General features: G+C 41.2%; 1 protein-coding gene across 2 annotated transcripts in view; it reads left to right on the top strand.

The window, feature by feature from the left end:
• lamb1a (laminin, beta 1a) overlaps positions 1-16,798 on the top strand; it is a 94,205-nt gene that overhangs the window by 11,426 nt on the left and 65,981 nt on the right. The window contains exons 4-8 of one of the 2 annotated variants that reach the window (XM_078553459.1): positions 5,544-5,617; positions 12,912-13,100; positions 13,332-13,395; positions 14,663-14,868; positions 16,329-16,449. In XM_078553459.1, the coding sequence (XP_078409585.1) occupies positions 5,544-5,617; positions 12,912-13,100; positions 13,332-13,395; positions 14,663-14,868; positions 16,329-16,449 (654 nt within the window). Of the gene's footprint in view, positions 1-5,543; positions 5,618-12,911; positions 13,101-13,331; positions 13,396-14,662; positions 14,869-15,398; positions 15,420-16,328; positions 16,450-16,798 lie in introns of those variants that run through there. The other variant, XM_078553460.1, reaches the window with a different exon arrangement.

The raw sequence follows: 16,798 nt of genomic DNA, 5'->3' as shown, positions 1-16,798 counted from the left end.
GTTCCTGGTGTATCACTGAGCCATGCGGACGGTTGTTGGATTTAATCTCAGCCCTTTTGCTGAGTTAATTAAGCTCAGCTGGGTGTTATAATTTGACGCTCTTTGACTTTGAGTGAGGGACAGACAGAGATAAATAAATCAGCTGGAGTTTCTCGCCCACAGCTGTGACAAGTGATCCTGCAGCTGGAAATTATAGCTGGGTGAGAACATCCACTTGGTTATGGGGAACCTCCTTGAGTCCACAATCAAAGCCTATCCTCACAAATAATGATGTGATAGAGGCCTGTTATGCTCATGGAACTATATCTCAGCAATCTGAGTAGAGGTGAAAGAGAAAATTGAGAGAGAAGTTCCTATTCAAAAAGATCATCAAGTTGACAGATGTTCTGAGGTGACCAAGTATACTTTTTTAGAATGAAAGAAGCTTTAACTGACACCCAATACTCTAAAGCCAGGTGTATGTGTTGGTGCCTGGAAGAACAGTAGTAATAGGGAATTCATAAGTTAGGGGAGCAGACGGGTGTTTCTGTGGCCATGGCATGACCCCAGGATGGTATGTTGCCTCCTTGGTGCCAGGATGAATTATGTCATGGAGCACCTGCAGGGCATTCTTCTGGGGGAGGGTGATCAGCCAGAGGTCGTGGTCCACATTGGTACCAATGACTTGGATAGGAAAGTGGATGAGGTCCTGAAAGCAGACTTTAGGGAACTAAGAAGAAGATTGAAAAGCAGGACCTCTAAAGCAGTAATCTCAGGGTTACTCCCAGTCCCATGTGCATGCGAATATAGAAAAAGGAGAATTGAGCGAATAAGCATGTGGCTGGAAAGCTGGCGTAGGAGGAAGAGCATCTGATTTGAGGCATTGGGACCGGTCCTGGGGGAGGTGGGACCTGGACAAGCCGGACTATCTACACAGGTTGATTTGCTAGTGCTGTTGAGAGGGGAGGGGGGATGGTTGTTGAAACTACATTGGCAGGGTGTGGTTAAAACTACATTGGGGGTGGGGGTTAAAACTGCATTGGCCGAGGAATGGGAACCTGAGGAAAAGTTCAGACCAGGGGATGGGAGATAGAGAATTAGTGAGTGACCCTGAAAGACAAGCAGCACAAGTTTAAAAAGTGTACAGCACAGGAATTTGGCAGTGTTAAAAGGCACATATATAAATGCCAGCAGCATAGTAAATAAAGCCGATGAGCTGAGGGCACAGACACATGGCAGCATTATATCATCAGTACAATGGAAACTTGGTTTAGGGAGGGGCAAAAATGGCAGCTCAATATCCCTGGATAGTGTTTTCAGGCAGGATAGGGAGGGGATAAAAAAAAAGGTGGGGGTGTAGCATTATTGGTTAAAGAATCAATTACAGCTGTGAGGAGGGATGGTATACTAAATAAGTATAAAATGAGGCCTTATGGGTTGAGCTCAGAAATAAAAAAAGGGGCAGCCACACTGCTAGGTGTGTATGAGAGACCCCCAAATATTGGAAGGGAGTTAGAAGAGCAAATATGTAGACAGATTTCTGAGTGCAAAAACAATAGGGCAGTAATCATTGGGGACTTCAACTACCCTAATATCAGTTGGGATATGAACAGTGCAAAGGGCACAGAGGCGCAGAATTCTTGAACTGCATTCAGGAGAACTTTTTTAGCCAGCACGTAACCATCCCAAAGTGAGGGGGGCGCAGTTCTAGATTTAGTCTTAGGAAATTAAGCTGGGCAAGTTGATGAAATAACAGTGGGGAAACATTTTGGAGATAGTGACCATAATATAGTTAGATTTAGCATCATTATGGAAAAGGGCAAAAATAGAACAGGAGTAAAAGTTCTGAATTGGGGGAAGACAAATTTTACAAAATGGTGAGCTGGTGAGAGTGGACGGATACAGCTATTAGAAGGCAAAACTGTGTCAAATCATTGAGGCATTCGAAGGTGAGATTCTACGGGCACAGTGTAGACACGAAAGCAAAGAGAGGATAGGAAAAAATATTGGCAGGTAAAATCAAAGAAAATCCTAAGATGTTTTACCAGTACTTTAAGAGCAAGGGAATAACTAAGGAAAAGGTAGGGCCTATAAGAGATGTACATGGTAACTTGTGGGTTGACGCAGAAGATGTGGGCAAAGTTCTGAATGAGTACTTTGTCTCTGCTTTCACGAAGGAAAGGGATGATGCAGCCATTCTAGTTAAAGAGGAAGAGTGTGAAATATTAGATACAATAAGCATAGTGAGAGAGGAAATACTGGAGGGACTGGCATCCTTGAAGGTGGATAAATCACCAGAGCCAAATGGATTGTATCTCAGATTGTTGAAGGATGCCAGGGAGGAAATAGTAGATGCTCCAAGGATCATTTTCCAATCCTCACTAGATACAGGCGAGGTACCAGAGGGTTGGAGGTCTGTGAATGTTGTACCATCATTTAAAAAGGGTGCGAGGGATAGGCCAGAAAATTATAGGCCAGTCAGTCTGACTTTGGTGGCGGGCAAATTATTGGAGACAATTCTGAGATGGGATAAATGTCACAGACACGGATTGATCAGCGATGGTTGGCATGGTTTTAAGGGAAGATCGTGTCTTACTAACTTAATAGAATTTTTTGAGGAAGTACCAAGGAGAATTGATGAGAGTAGTGAGTGAATGTTGTCTGCATGGATTTCAGTAAGGCATTTGATGAGGTCCCATATAGCAGACTGGTCAGGAAAATGAGATTTCGTGGGATATAGGGGAAGGTGCCAGGTTGGATCCAGAATTGGCTCAGTGACAGGAAACAAAAGACAATTGTTGATGTTTTTGCAAATGGAAAACGGTTTCCAGTGGTGTTCAGCATTGGGGCCCTTGCTGTTTGTTGTATATATTAATGTTTTTGACTTAAATGTGGGAGGCATGATTGGGAAATTTGCAGATGACCTAAAAATTGGCTGTGTAGTTGATAGTGAAGAGGATAGCTGTCAACTCCAGAATGATACCAATGGTTTGGTTGAGTGCGTGGAGAAGTGGCAAACGGAATTCAATCCAGAAAAGTGTGAGGTAATGCATTTGGGGAGGGCAGACAAAGCAAGGGAATACTCAATAAATGGGAAGTTATTGAGAGGGTTGAGGGTCCTTGGAGTGCATGTCCACAGGTTCTTGAAGGTAGGACAGGTGGACAAGGTGGTCAAGAAAACTTATGGAATGCTTTCTTTTATTAGATGAAGTATTGAATGCAGAAGCAGGGATGAAATGCTGGAACTGTATAAAAGGCTGGTTAGGTCACAGCTGGAATTTTGTGTACAGTTCTGGTCACCACATTACAGAAGGACATAATTGCCCTGGAGAGAGTGCAGAGGAGATTTGCAAGAATATTGCCAGGGTTGAAAATTGCAGCTATCAAGAGAGATTGGATAGGCTTAGGGTTGTTTTCCTTGGAAAAGGTAGACAGGAAAGACTTGTTTCCCCTAGCTGAGGTGTCAATTACCAGGGACATATATTTAAGGTTGGTTAGAAGGATTAGAGGGGACATATGGAATAATCTTTTCGTCCAGGTGGTGGTGGGTGTCTGGAACTCACAGCGCTCAACTCCTTTTAAAAGGTACCTGGATCTGCATCTGAAGTGCTGTAACCTGCAAGGCTATAGACCAGGTGCTGGAAAGTGGGATTAAAATGAGTGGCTTTTTTTTTCTTTTGTAGCCGGCACAGACACGATGGGCTGAATGACCTCTTTCTGCACTAACATTTATATGGTTCTATGGTTTCATTCTTCAAAACTAAATTTTCTCAACTGAAACATTCTCAAAAGTATAAGTTATAACAGCCCAAATACTTTAGATCATTCAATTTACTGTGCAAATGAGGATTAGTTCAGATGACAGTGAAAACTAAATTGGATAACTTTTGAACATGAATTTGATCCAATGAGTTTATAATGGCCAAGATATAACTTTATTTGGAAATGTAAGTCTGAACTGCATAGGTCCACTGGGAATGACTTGTTGGCCCATAGGACTCTAAATTGAGTAGCGTTGATGTTTGTCTAAGCCATTAGCCCCCATACCATGGATTTTGTGCATGACTAACAGTCTACATGACTTTCTAGTTTTTGGGCCAGTAAATATGTTGTTTGTGTTGCAAGCGACATGCTTTGGGGGCAAGGTCATAGCATGATAATGTGACCCGCCACACACACTGACTCTGGTGACAACATTATTTCAAATATGCATGCTGGATAAGATATCTTCGCTTGTCTGCTCATGCAGAATAACAAACCAGCTGATTTGTGCAATTGTGTTGCTAGTAGGATTGGAAGATAGTTATGGATGAGGAAAGCCATTCAACCCATCTAAACTCCTCTATCTAGCAAGGTCCTAAAGTTACTGTCCTGGCCCCCAATTTTTCTTTGCATTCTGGGATAAACCCTTTGGATTCCTTTGAGCCAGTCGTCTTTTCAAAGCTAGTCCCCTGGGGGGTGGGGGGGGGCATGTGCTCTTGCACTACTCATTTATCATTTGTCTTTGTCATATTAGCCAAGGTAATGCTTACTGTGCACAAACACAACCAAAAGAAAGCATTTTGCTTAAAGACAAAAGCTAGTGGCCAAATTTCTTATAATTTTCATATATTTTTGCTAACTTTTTGTACCTTCCTCTGCCTCAAAATCTTAGTAGTATTGGTTGCAAATAAATTATACAATTACATTACATTAGTTTAACGATTTCTTTAATGCTGTGCTCTTTTCAAAATACCATTTTCTTCTGTTGCCCATTGATCCTATGATGAAAACCCAGATCTTCACCCACCAACAGAGGATGGAACCTGACACAGTAGAAACTCAATGTGTTCAATTGTGACCATGATCACAATGTTTGCTCCTCTGGAACACAGATGTACAGACATAAAAGTCCAGGGGTTTGTTGGAGACATTCTTGGCACGCTCCAAGGAATTTCTGTTTCTATAAAACCCTGACATCAGTGCTTCTGAAAAGATCGTGGCAAATTACTTGTGCACAAATTGTGGTTCTTTTAGATTCTGCCACCTTGTTACTTTACCCTGCTCACTTCTCACTTATTTCCAAATATTTCATTAATCATTTGTTTTTACTGTGTTGTGACTGAAGTTATTGGTTTCTGTATATTTATTTGTAGGGGTGGAGTATAAACACCAATATAAACCGTTGTAATATGCCTTGGAGGGATAGCAGCATGCCGTCACTAGAAGGGAAGTGTGTCATGCGATCCAGTCCCGGTTTTGCTTTGGCCAGTGAGCAGAACACAGCACTCTCAGCTCTGCTGCTGATGTCTTCAAGCTTTCTGCCTTTGCATAAATATTCTTTTGTGCCTAGTCTTAATAAATGAGCCCACAACATGTTTACCTCCAATCCCTTGAGTGCTTGATGCCTTTATATCATTATAAAAACACAAAATAGACCAACTGGGTTAAATGGCCTGTGTCTGTAGTGTAATTGCTATGTAATTTGTTTCCTGTTTTACTACTTAAACATAGTAAAACTGTTCAAACTGTTGTAATGGGCTTTCTCTTTTTTTACGTTTAAAATTTGTGTTTTCCTTCCACAGGTGTGGAAAATGTTTCCCTTCAACTGAATCTGGAAGCTGAATTCCATTTTACCCACCTCATTATGACCTTCAAGGTAAAAAGTTAGTTATTTACAAGTGCTTAAGTTGTTGAAAGGCTCATCATTTTTATATACATATATGGAAGGAATACATGGAATGACCTTCCATCAGTACAATTTTATTGGAATGAAGTGAGTCACTAAGTTTAACTAGCCATTCAAATGTAAGTTTCCAGACCTGTAATTGCTCTTGTACATTTTGTTTGTGAGAGTTATTGCTCCTTTGGGTGGTGAAAATATTGAAGCTCCTATAAAGGGCTTGTGAAATTTACTAAGGTTTTACAAGGCTTTTAGAATAGCTACTTTTTGCTCACCATTCAGATCATCTGACATTCACATATCTAGCTTCTTATAATAAAACTCCCATTGCAGGAATATTGAATTTGCCTTTTAAATTTAAATGTATAATGTATGCTTGATTTCTACCTACCTGGCACAGACTCTCCTGTATTTGGAGGTAGTGTCCCCATGAAGACGGTTTATACGCAGCCACCTGAGAAGCGTTAGGAATGGTTTTAACAGTTCTGATTTTAATTTGTCAATCGATAATCGAGGAGTGAAAGTGATGTTGAAGCCATAATTTGGAGGAATTAGTTCACCTAATGTAGGAAATCTAAATCAATAGCATGTTGGACTTAAGTTAATCTTTCTTGCTTAATGCTTGGATGCCATCAACTATGCATTTTTAAAAATTTGTTCTCAGGATGTAACTGGCAAAGTATTTATTGCTCAAGCTTAGTTACCCTTGTCGTGGTCAACTCATGTTGTTTGAGTATGTTCAAGCTGTAAATGATTAAGAACAAAGAAAAGTACAGCACAGAAACAGGCCCTTCGGCCCTCCAAGCCTGTGCCTATCATATTGACTGTCAAACTAAAAGATTTTGCACTTTCGGGGTCCATATCCTTCTATTCCCATCCTATTCATGTATTTGTCAAGCTGCCTCTTAAACACTGCTGTCGTACCTGCTTCCACCATCACCTCTGGCAGCGAATTCCAGACACTCACTACCCTCTGCGTATAAAGACTTGCCCTGTACATTTCCCCTAAATTTTCTCCTCTCACCTTAAATCTATGTCCCCTAGTAATTGACTCATCCACCCTGGGAAAAAGCTTCTGACTATCTACTCTGTCCATGCCACTCATAATTTTGTAAACTTCTATCAAGTCGCCCCTCAATCTCCATCGCTCTAGTGAGAACAGTCAGAGTTTCTCCAACCTCTCACGAGCTAATAACCTCCAGACCAGGCAGCATCCTGGTAAACCTCCTCTGCACCGTCTCCAATGCCTCCATATCCTTTTGGTAATGTGGCGACCAGAATTGCACGCAATATTCCAAGTGTGACCTAACCAAGGTTCTATACAGCTGCAGCATGACTTCCCAGCTTTTATTCTCAATACCCCGGCCGATGAAGGCAAGCATGTCATATGCCTTCCTGACTACCTTATCCACCTGCGTTGCCACTTTCAGTGACCTGTGGATCTGTACACCCAGATCCCTCTGCCTGTCGATGCACTTAAGGGTTCTGCCATTTACTGTATAATTCCTACCTGTTTAGACCTTCCAAAATGCATTACCTCACACTTGTCCAGATTAAACTCCATCTGCCATTTCTCCGCCCAAGTCTCTAACCGATCTATATCCCGTTGTATCCTTTGACAATCCTCTTCACTATCTGCAACTCCTCCAACCTTAGTGTCGTCTGCAAACTTACTAATTAGCCCAGTTACATTTTCCTCCAAATCATTTACGTATACTACAAACAGCGAAGGCCCCAGCACTGATCCCTGCGGAACACCACTAGTCACAGCTCTCCATTCAGAAAAGCACCCTTCCACTGCTACCCTCTGTCTTCTATGACCAAGCCAATTCTGTATCCATCTTGTCAGCTCACCTCTGATCCTGTGCGGCTTTACCTTCTGTACCAGTCTGCCATGAGGGACCTTGTCAAAGGCCTTACTGAAATCCATGTAGATAACATCCACTGCCCTTCCATCGTCGATCATATTTGTCACTTCCTCGAAAAACTCAATCAAGTTAGTGAGACACGACCTCCCCTTCACAAAACCATGCTGCCTCTCACTAATACGCCCATTTGCTTCCAAATGGTAGTAAATCCTGCCACGAAGAATCTTCTCCAATAATTTCCCTACCATTGACGTAAGGCTCACTGGCCTGTAATTTCCTGGATTATCCCTGCTACTCTTCTTAAACAATGGAACAACATTGGCCATTCTCCAGTTCTCTGGGACCTCACCCAGTGAGGATACAAAGATTTCTGTCAAGGCCCAGCAATCTCCTCCCTTGCCTCCCTCCCTCAGTACTCTGGGGTAGATCCCATCTGGCCCTGGGGACTTATCCACCTTAATATTCTTCAAGACGCCTAACACCTCTTTGATCTCAACATGATCCAGGCTATCTACACTCTTCCCTAGATAAATCGACCACTAAGTCCTTCTCTTTGGTGAATACTGATGAGAAGTACTCATTTAGTATCTCTCCCATTTCTTCTGGCTCCACACACAGATTCCCACCTCTGTCCCTGAGTGGGCCTACTCTTTCCATGGCTACCCTCTTGCTTTTTACATATGTATAAAAGGCCTTGGGATTTTCCTTAATCCTGGTTGCCAATGACTTTTCATGACCCCTTTTAGCCCTCCTGACTCCTTGCTTAAGTTTCTTCCTACTTTCTTTATATTCTCCACGGGCGTCATCTGTTCCCAGCCTTCTAGTCCTTACGAATGCTTCCCTTTTCTTATTGACTAATCTCACAATATCCTTACATCATCTTCAGTGGATCCTCTCGTAATTGATGAGTTCTGTGGTTGATTGGCATGGGTGCCCACAGAACTGCAGGTCATATTGCCATTGTTAGTGCTTCTTCAACTGCACCGCTTCTGGCCTTCCTGTGGGCACATTGGATGTTGCGAATTTGGCATAGGTGGTCCTCAAAATATACAGAACCAAATTTCACATGGGCTAGTCTGCTGCAAGTTTCCCCAAGAGAGGTGATCTGCAGTGCAGAAGTTTCTAAACAGCCTTGCTGCTTGATGAAGTTGTACGTCACAGAGAAAAATCTGTTACTGGGATGAGAGTTGAGAATTGCCTTAATTGTTGCTGTGTTTCTGGATCTTTCTAAAGAAATGCAAGGATGTTTGTAATCATTGTTATCATAGTAGGTTAGAAGCAAACAGTATCCATTTAGCGAGGAAAAATGCATTTACTGCCATCTCTCCAATCTCCAATTTTTGATTGTGCGGTATTAATAATTTTTTCTTGAAGCAATAGTTGTTTGTAAATGTGTAGAATTTACTATATCAGCAGAACCAATTTACTTTTGCACACTAGGCCAGTCTGCCCAAAAGCAGACTATTGCCCAGGGCTCTCTTGGTAGCACTCTCACCTCTTGAGTCAGAGGTGAATGAGTTCAAGTCCAAAGATGACATTGCAGTGCAGTACTGAGGGAGAGCTGCAGTGTTAGGAATGCCATCTCTCAGATGAGATGTCAAATTGAGGCTCTGTCAGGTGGATGTAAAAGATTGCATACTATTTTGATGAAGAGCAGGGGAGTTACCACGCTGCCTGGCCAATATTTATTCCTCAACCTGTCCTTCATGATGTTGATTATCACCTTACTGATTGTAGGAGTTTATGTGCAATTTGGCTAATGTGATTCCTATTGCAACAGTGACCCAACTTCAAAACTATTTCATTGGCTGTAAAGCACTTTGCGAGATCCTGAGGTTGCGTAAGGCGCCATATAAATGCAAGTATTTCTTTTGGAAAAATACCAATCAAAGCTCCCCCCCCCACCACCGCCACCGCCACCATGCTGCACATGACAGTATTCGGATTAAGGTATTCTGATGTTTAACTCATTATTTAAGTTATAACTCCATGTATTGAATTATAATCAATTTACTAGTTTTCTTTTATAATAAAAATGCAAAATGCTGAAAAAACGCAGGTCTGGCAGCATCTGTGGAGAGACCAACAAAGTTAATGTTTCGAGTCCATATGACTTCAGAGCTAAAGAGAAATAGAAATGTGATGGATTTTATAATGTTTAAGAGGTGGTGGAGTAGGTGGAATGAGATAGAAGGTCAGGGATAGATGACAGCTAAGGAGAGATTGACAAAAATGTCATGGACACAAGACAAAAAGGAGTGTTCAGGGTAGTGGTGAAGAGTAAAGAAAGTGCTGATAGTGGCATAAAGGTAGGATAGCAGAAGGTGTTAATAGCAGAACAAGGGTCAGCAATCTGAAAGCAAAACATAAAAACAAGTTACAGCACTGTTTGGGGAAAAAGGATTTTTTTTAAAAATGAACAAATAAATAAATGGATTAAAAAGGGGCCAAGAAGGAGGAGAGAGTTCATAGTCTGAAGCTTTTGAACACAGTGTTAAGTCCAGAAGGCTGTAAGGCACCCAACTGGAAGATGAGGTGCTGTTCCTCCAGTTTGCATTGGGCTTCAGTGGAACATTGCAGCAGACCAAGAACAGACATGTGGGCATAAGAGCAGGAAGGTCTGGGTCATGCTTGCGGATTGAGCGAAGGTGTTCTGCAAAGAGGTCACCCCATCTGCGTTTAGATGTAGAGGAGACCATGTTGGGGAGCAGCGAATACAGCAGACCAAGTAGAAGGAGGTGCAAGTGAAGCACTGCCTTTTCCTTTTCAGGTGTTAAGGAATGCAAGCTTCAACAACTTATTGATACCAATGCCCATCTGGGACCCTCCACTCCTTCCTGTCCCTCTGACCCATCCCTTCTTCTAATCTCACCCCTTGCCGCGTATTTCCTTCCCCCCTCTGATGCTGAATGCTCTGTACTCAGCGAAGAGCTCAATTTCATCCCCTTATGACCCCAACTCAGTTAACTCTCTCTTTCCATCAGCTTTGTCTCAGTGCTCACTTCTTTGGGCAGGAGTTTCTTTCCTCCTCTCTCTTTCCCCCACCCCCCCAACTTCCTGCCTTCCCCTGGACCCCACCACCGAACATCAAGCCATTGTTTCCAGGACTGTCACTGACCTCAACTCCCCTGGAGACCTTCCCTCCTCAGCGTTTCCCTCCTCAGCTTCTAACCTCGCACAGCCCGCTTCTACCTCCTTCCCAAAATTTTCAAACAGGACTGTCCTGGTAGACCCATTGTGTCAGCCTGTTCCTAGCCCGCGGAACTCATTTCTTCTTGTCTTGACTCCATTCTCTCTCTCCTTGTCCAATCTCTTCCCACCTACACTCATGATTCCCCTGATGCCCTACGTCATATCAACAATTTTCAGTTTGTTGGCCCTAACTGCCTCCTCTTCCAATCCCTCTACACCCCACCAAGATGGCCTGAGGGCTCTCCGCTTCTTCCATGAACAGAGGCTTGAACAATCCCCATCCTCCACCACCACTCCCCTCCGCCTGGCTAAACTCTCTCACTCTCACTGAATAATTTCTCCTTTAACTTGTCCCACTTCCTCCAAATGTAAGGTGTGGCTTGGGTACCTACATGGGCCCCAGTTATGCCTGTCTTTTTGTGGGGTATGTGGAACATTCCTTGTTCCAGTCCTACTCAGGCCCCCTCCCACAACCCTTCTTTCGGTACATTGATGTCTGTGTTGGTGCCGCTTCATGGTCTCGCCTAGACCTGGAAAAATTTAACAATTTTGCTTCCAATTTCCACCCCTCTCTCTCCTTCATGTGATCCACCTCCAACACTTTCCTTCCCTTCCTTGATCTTTCTGTCTCCATTTCTTGTGATAGACTGCCCACCAATATTCGTTACAAGCCATTGGCTCCCACAGCTACCTCGACTACAGCTCCTCACACCCTGCTTCGTGTAAGAACTCCATCTCATTCTCAGTTCCTCTGCCTCCGTCACATCTGTTCTGATGGTGCCCCCACCTTCCAAAACGGCGCTGCTGACATATCCCACCCCATACAGTTATTAGGGCCCTCAACTGTGTCTGACCAATCTCCCACACTTCTGCCCTCACCCCTTCTCCTTCCCCTCCCAGACCCATGATCTGTCCTCACTTTTCACCCCACCAGCCTCTGCATTCGAAGGATCAGCCTCCTCCATTTCCACCAACTCCAGCATGATGCCACCGCCAAACACATCTTCACCACACCCCCATCAGCACTCCATAGGGACTGTTCCCTCCGGGCACCCTGATCCACTCCTCCGTCACCCCCAACTCCTATACATTCCTCCAAAAACTGTACACCTGGGAAGGTGGTAGAGCCAAACTCTACTCTTTTTTTGAGGTGGAAGAATATTGTTAATACTTTATTTGATAAAGCCGGTTTGTTCTAGTGCCTTGCAATAGACATTTGTGCCGAAAGAAATCACTTCCCATCCATCTGACTGCACCCAGCAAAGGAAATGATAAATATACCAAACATATATTAAATCCTAATGCAAAGATTTGAGCATTTTACCCTTCTCGATTATAATCTACCAATAGAAAAACATCATAGGGGACCATCGATCTGTATTTGACTAAGCGATGCCCATGTATCTCCATAAAAGCTCATGTTCCTGCTTTCGAATCAATTGAAAGTGTGCACATTGAGTTAACATAAAAACTACACCAAGTAGCGGCCTGTACATGCATTTCAGCATAGAAAAAATAAGGTAATTTTACGCACCGAGCTGGCTCATACACCACGATCTATGGTACTTTTACAGCAAAAGAAAATTGTAATGGCTAGCGGTTCCATAACATTCCTTAAATAACAACAATGACTTTTTAATCACTGACAGTTTCAATTTTAAAGTTGTTCAATTTCTTCATGCATTGCCTTGCTGCCTTATTTCTAGGGGTGGTAATGGTTAAATTATGTTGCATATACTTAACCTGTATCCCCTCCACTTTAGAAAGTTGAGAGATGATCTAAATGTGTTTATAATAAGAGAATTTGATATAGTAGATACAGAGAAACATTTTCCCTGTGGGGGAAATTCCAGAACAAGAGGGAAAAATCTTAAAATTAGAGCTGGGCCTTTCGGAAGTAAAATCAGGAAGTAGTTTTTAACGCACAGGATGAAAATATGAAATCTTCTCCCAATGTGCTGTGGATGCTTTTTGTGAATTAAAACTTTCAAGTCCAATCGCCAGAACTTTGTTGGATAAGGGTATCAGGGAAATGGGTCAAAGGTGGCTGATTGGATTTGAGGTCACCCATGATCTAATTGAATGGCTGAAAAGGTTGAAGTGACTGGCTCCTGTCCCTATGTCTCTTTTCCCACGTGCAAATTATTAATACACATTTGGCTAGATCATTCACTTTTTTTGAAAAAAATAAAATGTCTTTTTTTCTCCAGACTTTTCGTCCAGCCGCTATGATAATAGAGCGATCTTCTGATTTCGGAGAGAGCTGGCAGGTCTATCGATATTACGCTTATGACTGTGAGTCATCCTTTCCCGGCATTCCAACAGGATCATTGAAGAAAGTGGATGACATTATCTGTGACTCTCGGTACTCTGATATTGAACCTTCTACTGAAGGAGAGGTTTGTGACAAATGTTTGGTAGTAAACAGAGCTGTTAATCTGGGCTTTCCACCTGGCTCAAGATAGTGCAAATATAAGTATTAAAATACAATTTAAAATAACATTTTGGTCCAAAACCCTTTCCAAGATCTATAGATAAATATTATCGTGGCTCGTAAATTAACCAAGTTTATCTGATGCGCACACATTGTCATTTGTGTTTTCTGTTAAACTTATCTTGTCTGTCTTTAGGTTATCTACCGGGTGTTGGACCCAGCCTTTAAAATTGAAGATCCTTATAGCCGAAGAATACAAAGTAATTGTTACTACTCGTTTATGCCACTACAATTTAATTCTTTTAATAAAAACTAAACATTTCTGTAAACTTCACACATTTTCTCTAATAGCTGTCGACTATTTATACAGCAGCACATTGATTTAATCTATTACCGCCAATACTAACATGGACCTCTACATATTTTCTGTTGTAATTGTTTCTCCGGTAATTGTGTTTCTATACTGATGGTAGTAACTGGGTAAATAGATTTGTATTAATCATAATTTCCTGTCTGGCCAACATGCTTCCTGTTGACTTGAATATAACATGATTACAGTAAAGGAGTGTAGGATGTTCCTCTCCGGGATATTACTTTTGGAAGGGGGCTGGAAAACTTAGATTTTTCTTCAATCTCTTAAACTTCCAGCTCTCGTTCAGTTTCGTCTGTTGCTGTTATAGCCGGATGAAATAACAATGATAATCTGGAAAATAATTGTACTATTTTTGTGAACAAAGTATTTTCCCCCTTCACTGAATTTGACAAAAAATTAGATTTGAATATGGACTCAATAAAAATGAACAACAGGTCCACCCAGATTTATATTTAAACCCAACCTGGTGTATTCCTGATCAATGAGTGAACTCTCTGGTTCAGAAACTAGCAAGTAAGGGACTACACTTGCTGCACTCTGTACTCAAGTGGAATTTTTACCTTGTACAACAATTTTTCCTCTGTTCTTGATCTACATGTGGCCGGGGGTGGGTTGCTCCAACTTTATTTTTATTTGGCTTGTGATGTTCCGGAAGAAGCCTGCAATATTGTTTTTATCTCAGTTGTCTAATTTTTGCAGCTGAAATAGATTTTGGAATTGATTTTATTTAAATGAGTATAGGATTTGTCTGACTTATTTGTCAATCTTACATTCTCTTTGTATTGCAAATTATGGAAGAGATGTCAACTCGTTAACTTGGGAAAGATACTTAGCTATTTGATTGCAGTATCTTTGCATTAAATTTGCTGGAACTTCTAATGCTGCATTCACATTGAGCAGAGAAGTTATTTCAATTTCTGAACCTTCCATTGATTTGTCATAAGGCACTTTTCAGGATTATTAAGATTGACATATCAATATGTTATACTTTTTAGCTTCTAATTAGCCTTACAATACAGTGGAATTGAAGAATAATTAATGGATGTAGGCTAGTAAAATCTTGTATGTGTATTTGAGAAAAGTAACCATTTTACTGTTTTCAGAGATATCCTGATTTCAATGGAAGGATTTTAATTTCATGTTTTATTTTGAAGATATGCTGAAGATAACAAACCTGAGGATAAAGTTTACCAAGCTCCATACCCTGGGTGACAATTTGCTAGACTCGCGAATGGAAATCAAAGAAAAATATTACTATGCTATCTATGACATGGTAGTTCGGGGCAACTGTTTCTGCTATGGACACGCCAGTGAGTGTGCTCCTGTTCATGATTCTGATGACCAAGATGTGGACGGGAAGGTGAGTACAATTGTGAATTAAGTAAACAAAACATGTATTTTCAACTTTTGTGTTGACAACATTATTAAATAATTTTAACTGCACTGGCTTCTGTATTCAACATTACGGTAATAAAATATATTTTTGCAGTGTTGAACCTGACTACTACAAAATGTGGAAAGTCACAAACTTTGTTTCAAGCCTTGAATTGAGATTGTGCCTCCTCCACAGTGAAGTTTGGTGCTTCCATCAGAGCTTAATTGAACCCAGATGAAAAGTTTCCTTGACCTGGCTGTGCCATTTCCTGTTCTGAGTCTTAAGACAAAACTGAGTTCACAAACTCTCAGCAACTGTAGGAGTTTCTCAATTTCCTGCTATAGTGGTCAGATTGCAGTCTGGACACGTTTAGTTTTCTTAAGGCACATTGTGCTAATTTTATTAATACCATTTTTGCTTGATGTTTTTTTTTTCTTTTCCTCTCTCCTGGGTTATATCCCAGCTGCAAGATAGAAGTGGCAACAAACCTGCTTTGAGACATTCAGTGATAGCCTGAGCCAGCTGATAGGATGTTTGTAAGAGTGATGTAGGGGGGAAAAAACTCTCATTTCCCTCTTGGTGCCTCTGATTCCTGTTACCCAGCTGTTTTGAGATCATTAATTTAGTGGTGTGACTTAAAGTAGGATGTTTGTATCTCACTGATATACAGAGTAGTGCTTTAGTCTGCACCACATTGTTCTAAAACCTTTTGCTAATGGGAGATTGAGTGAAATTTGATCTATGCAGCCGTTTGACTTGGTACTTGGCATCACTGAAGTGTTTTATTAAATATACACTGATTCAGTTTCCAGGCAAAATAATTGATGGAAGTGTAGAAATGCTTAATATTCAACTTTGATCAACCTAAGGCACTGCATTTCTTCTCCAATGTTTCATTGCAGATGAAGTAGAAAAATAACTTGCTGTACATTTTAGAAATTGATATGGAAAAATAGTGATGAAATTGCTCCTTTCCTGCCAAATATGCCTCTAGTGTATAGTTGATTAATGGTATCCCAGATCATACAAGTACATACTGTTTCTAATACATTAAAGTTTGCTTTTGAATCCTTGGGGAATAATTTTGTTTCAAAGTACTGGCGCTAAGTTTGTGCAGAGCGGTTTTCGGCACAAATGTATGAATGTGTACAGGAATTGGGCATCTGATTTTGAGTTAAATGGAGAATAAGTAGTTCAGTACTTGTGCCTCTTTTAACTGGGAGAGCTGCAAAAATTTTAAAGTGTTTGTCACTCAAACTGTTCCTGTGCCTTTAAAAACGTTAGTTTAGAACATTAAATGATTCTAATAAATTATCAGGTTTGTGGTGAACTTGTGTTAAAATCAAATTGAAGTAAATGTGGCAGCAATGTTGACATTTTTCTGTGGTGCAAAATATCATAAAAATAACAGGAAATCAAATAAATTTTTGACATTTGTTTTTCAGGTACATGGTCGGTGTGTATGTCGACACAACACTAAAGGTTTAAACTGTGAGCTATGTCAGGATTTCCACCACAATGCGCCTTGGAAACCTGCTGAAGGACGCAACAGCAATGCATGCCAAAGTGAGTTTTAAGTCAAAATATTTAAAACTTGATGAATGCCTTCACTTTTGGACCTGCTTTCTGTGTGCAGCATATATTTGTAGCTTTCTTTATCTTTAAAATACAAAATGGCCAGCATTTCCCAATAGCTCAAGTTTGCCTTGAATACGTACCAAAAAGGTCTTGGTTCAATCTGTACCAACCTCAGTTCACCAACCGCAGCTAAAGTAACTGTAGAGTTGGTTATAATCGACTACCAGGCCCATAGATTACTGAGGGAAGAAGCAAACATGCTTCCTATTGTGGTTCAGACTTTCTGCTGTTAATGTTCACAGGAAATGCAGGCTCCACTGGCAGACACACTCTCATT

Source organism: Cetorhinus maximus, chromosome 12, assembly GCF_964194155.1.
Source record: "Cetorhinus maximus chromosome 12, sCetMax3.hap1.1, whole genome shotgun sequence".
Lineage (NCBI taxonomy): Eukaryota > Metazoa > Chordata > Chondrichthyes > Lamniformes > Cetorhinidae > Cetorhinus > Cetorhinus maximus.
The sequence above is the reverse complement of the archived record's forward strand: the minus strand, read 5'-3'. Positions and strand labels throughout refer to the sequence as shown.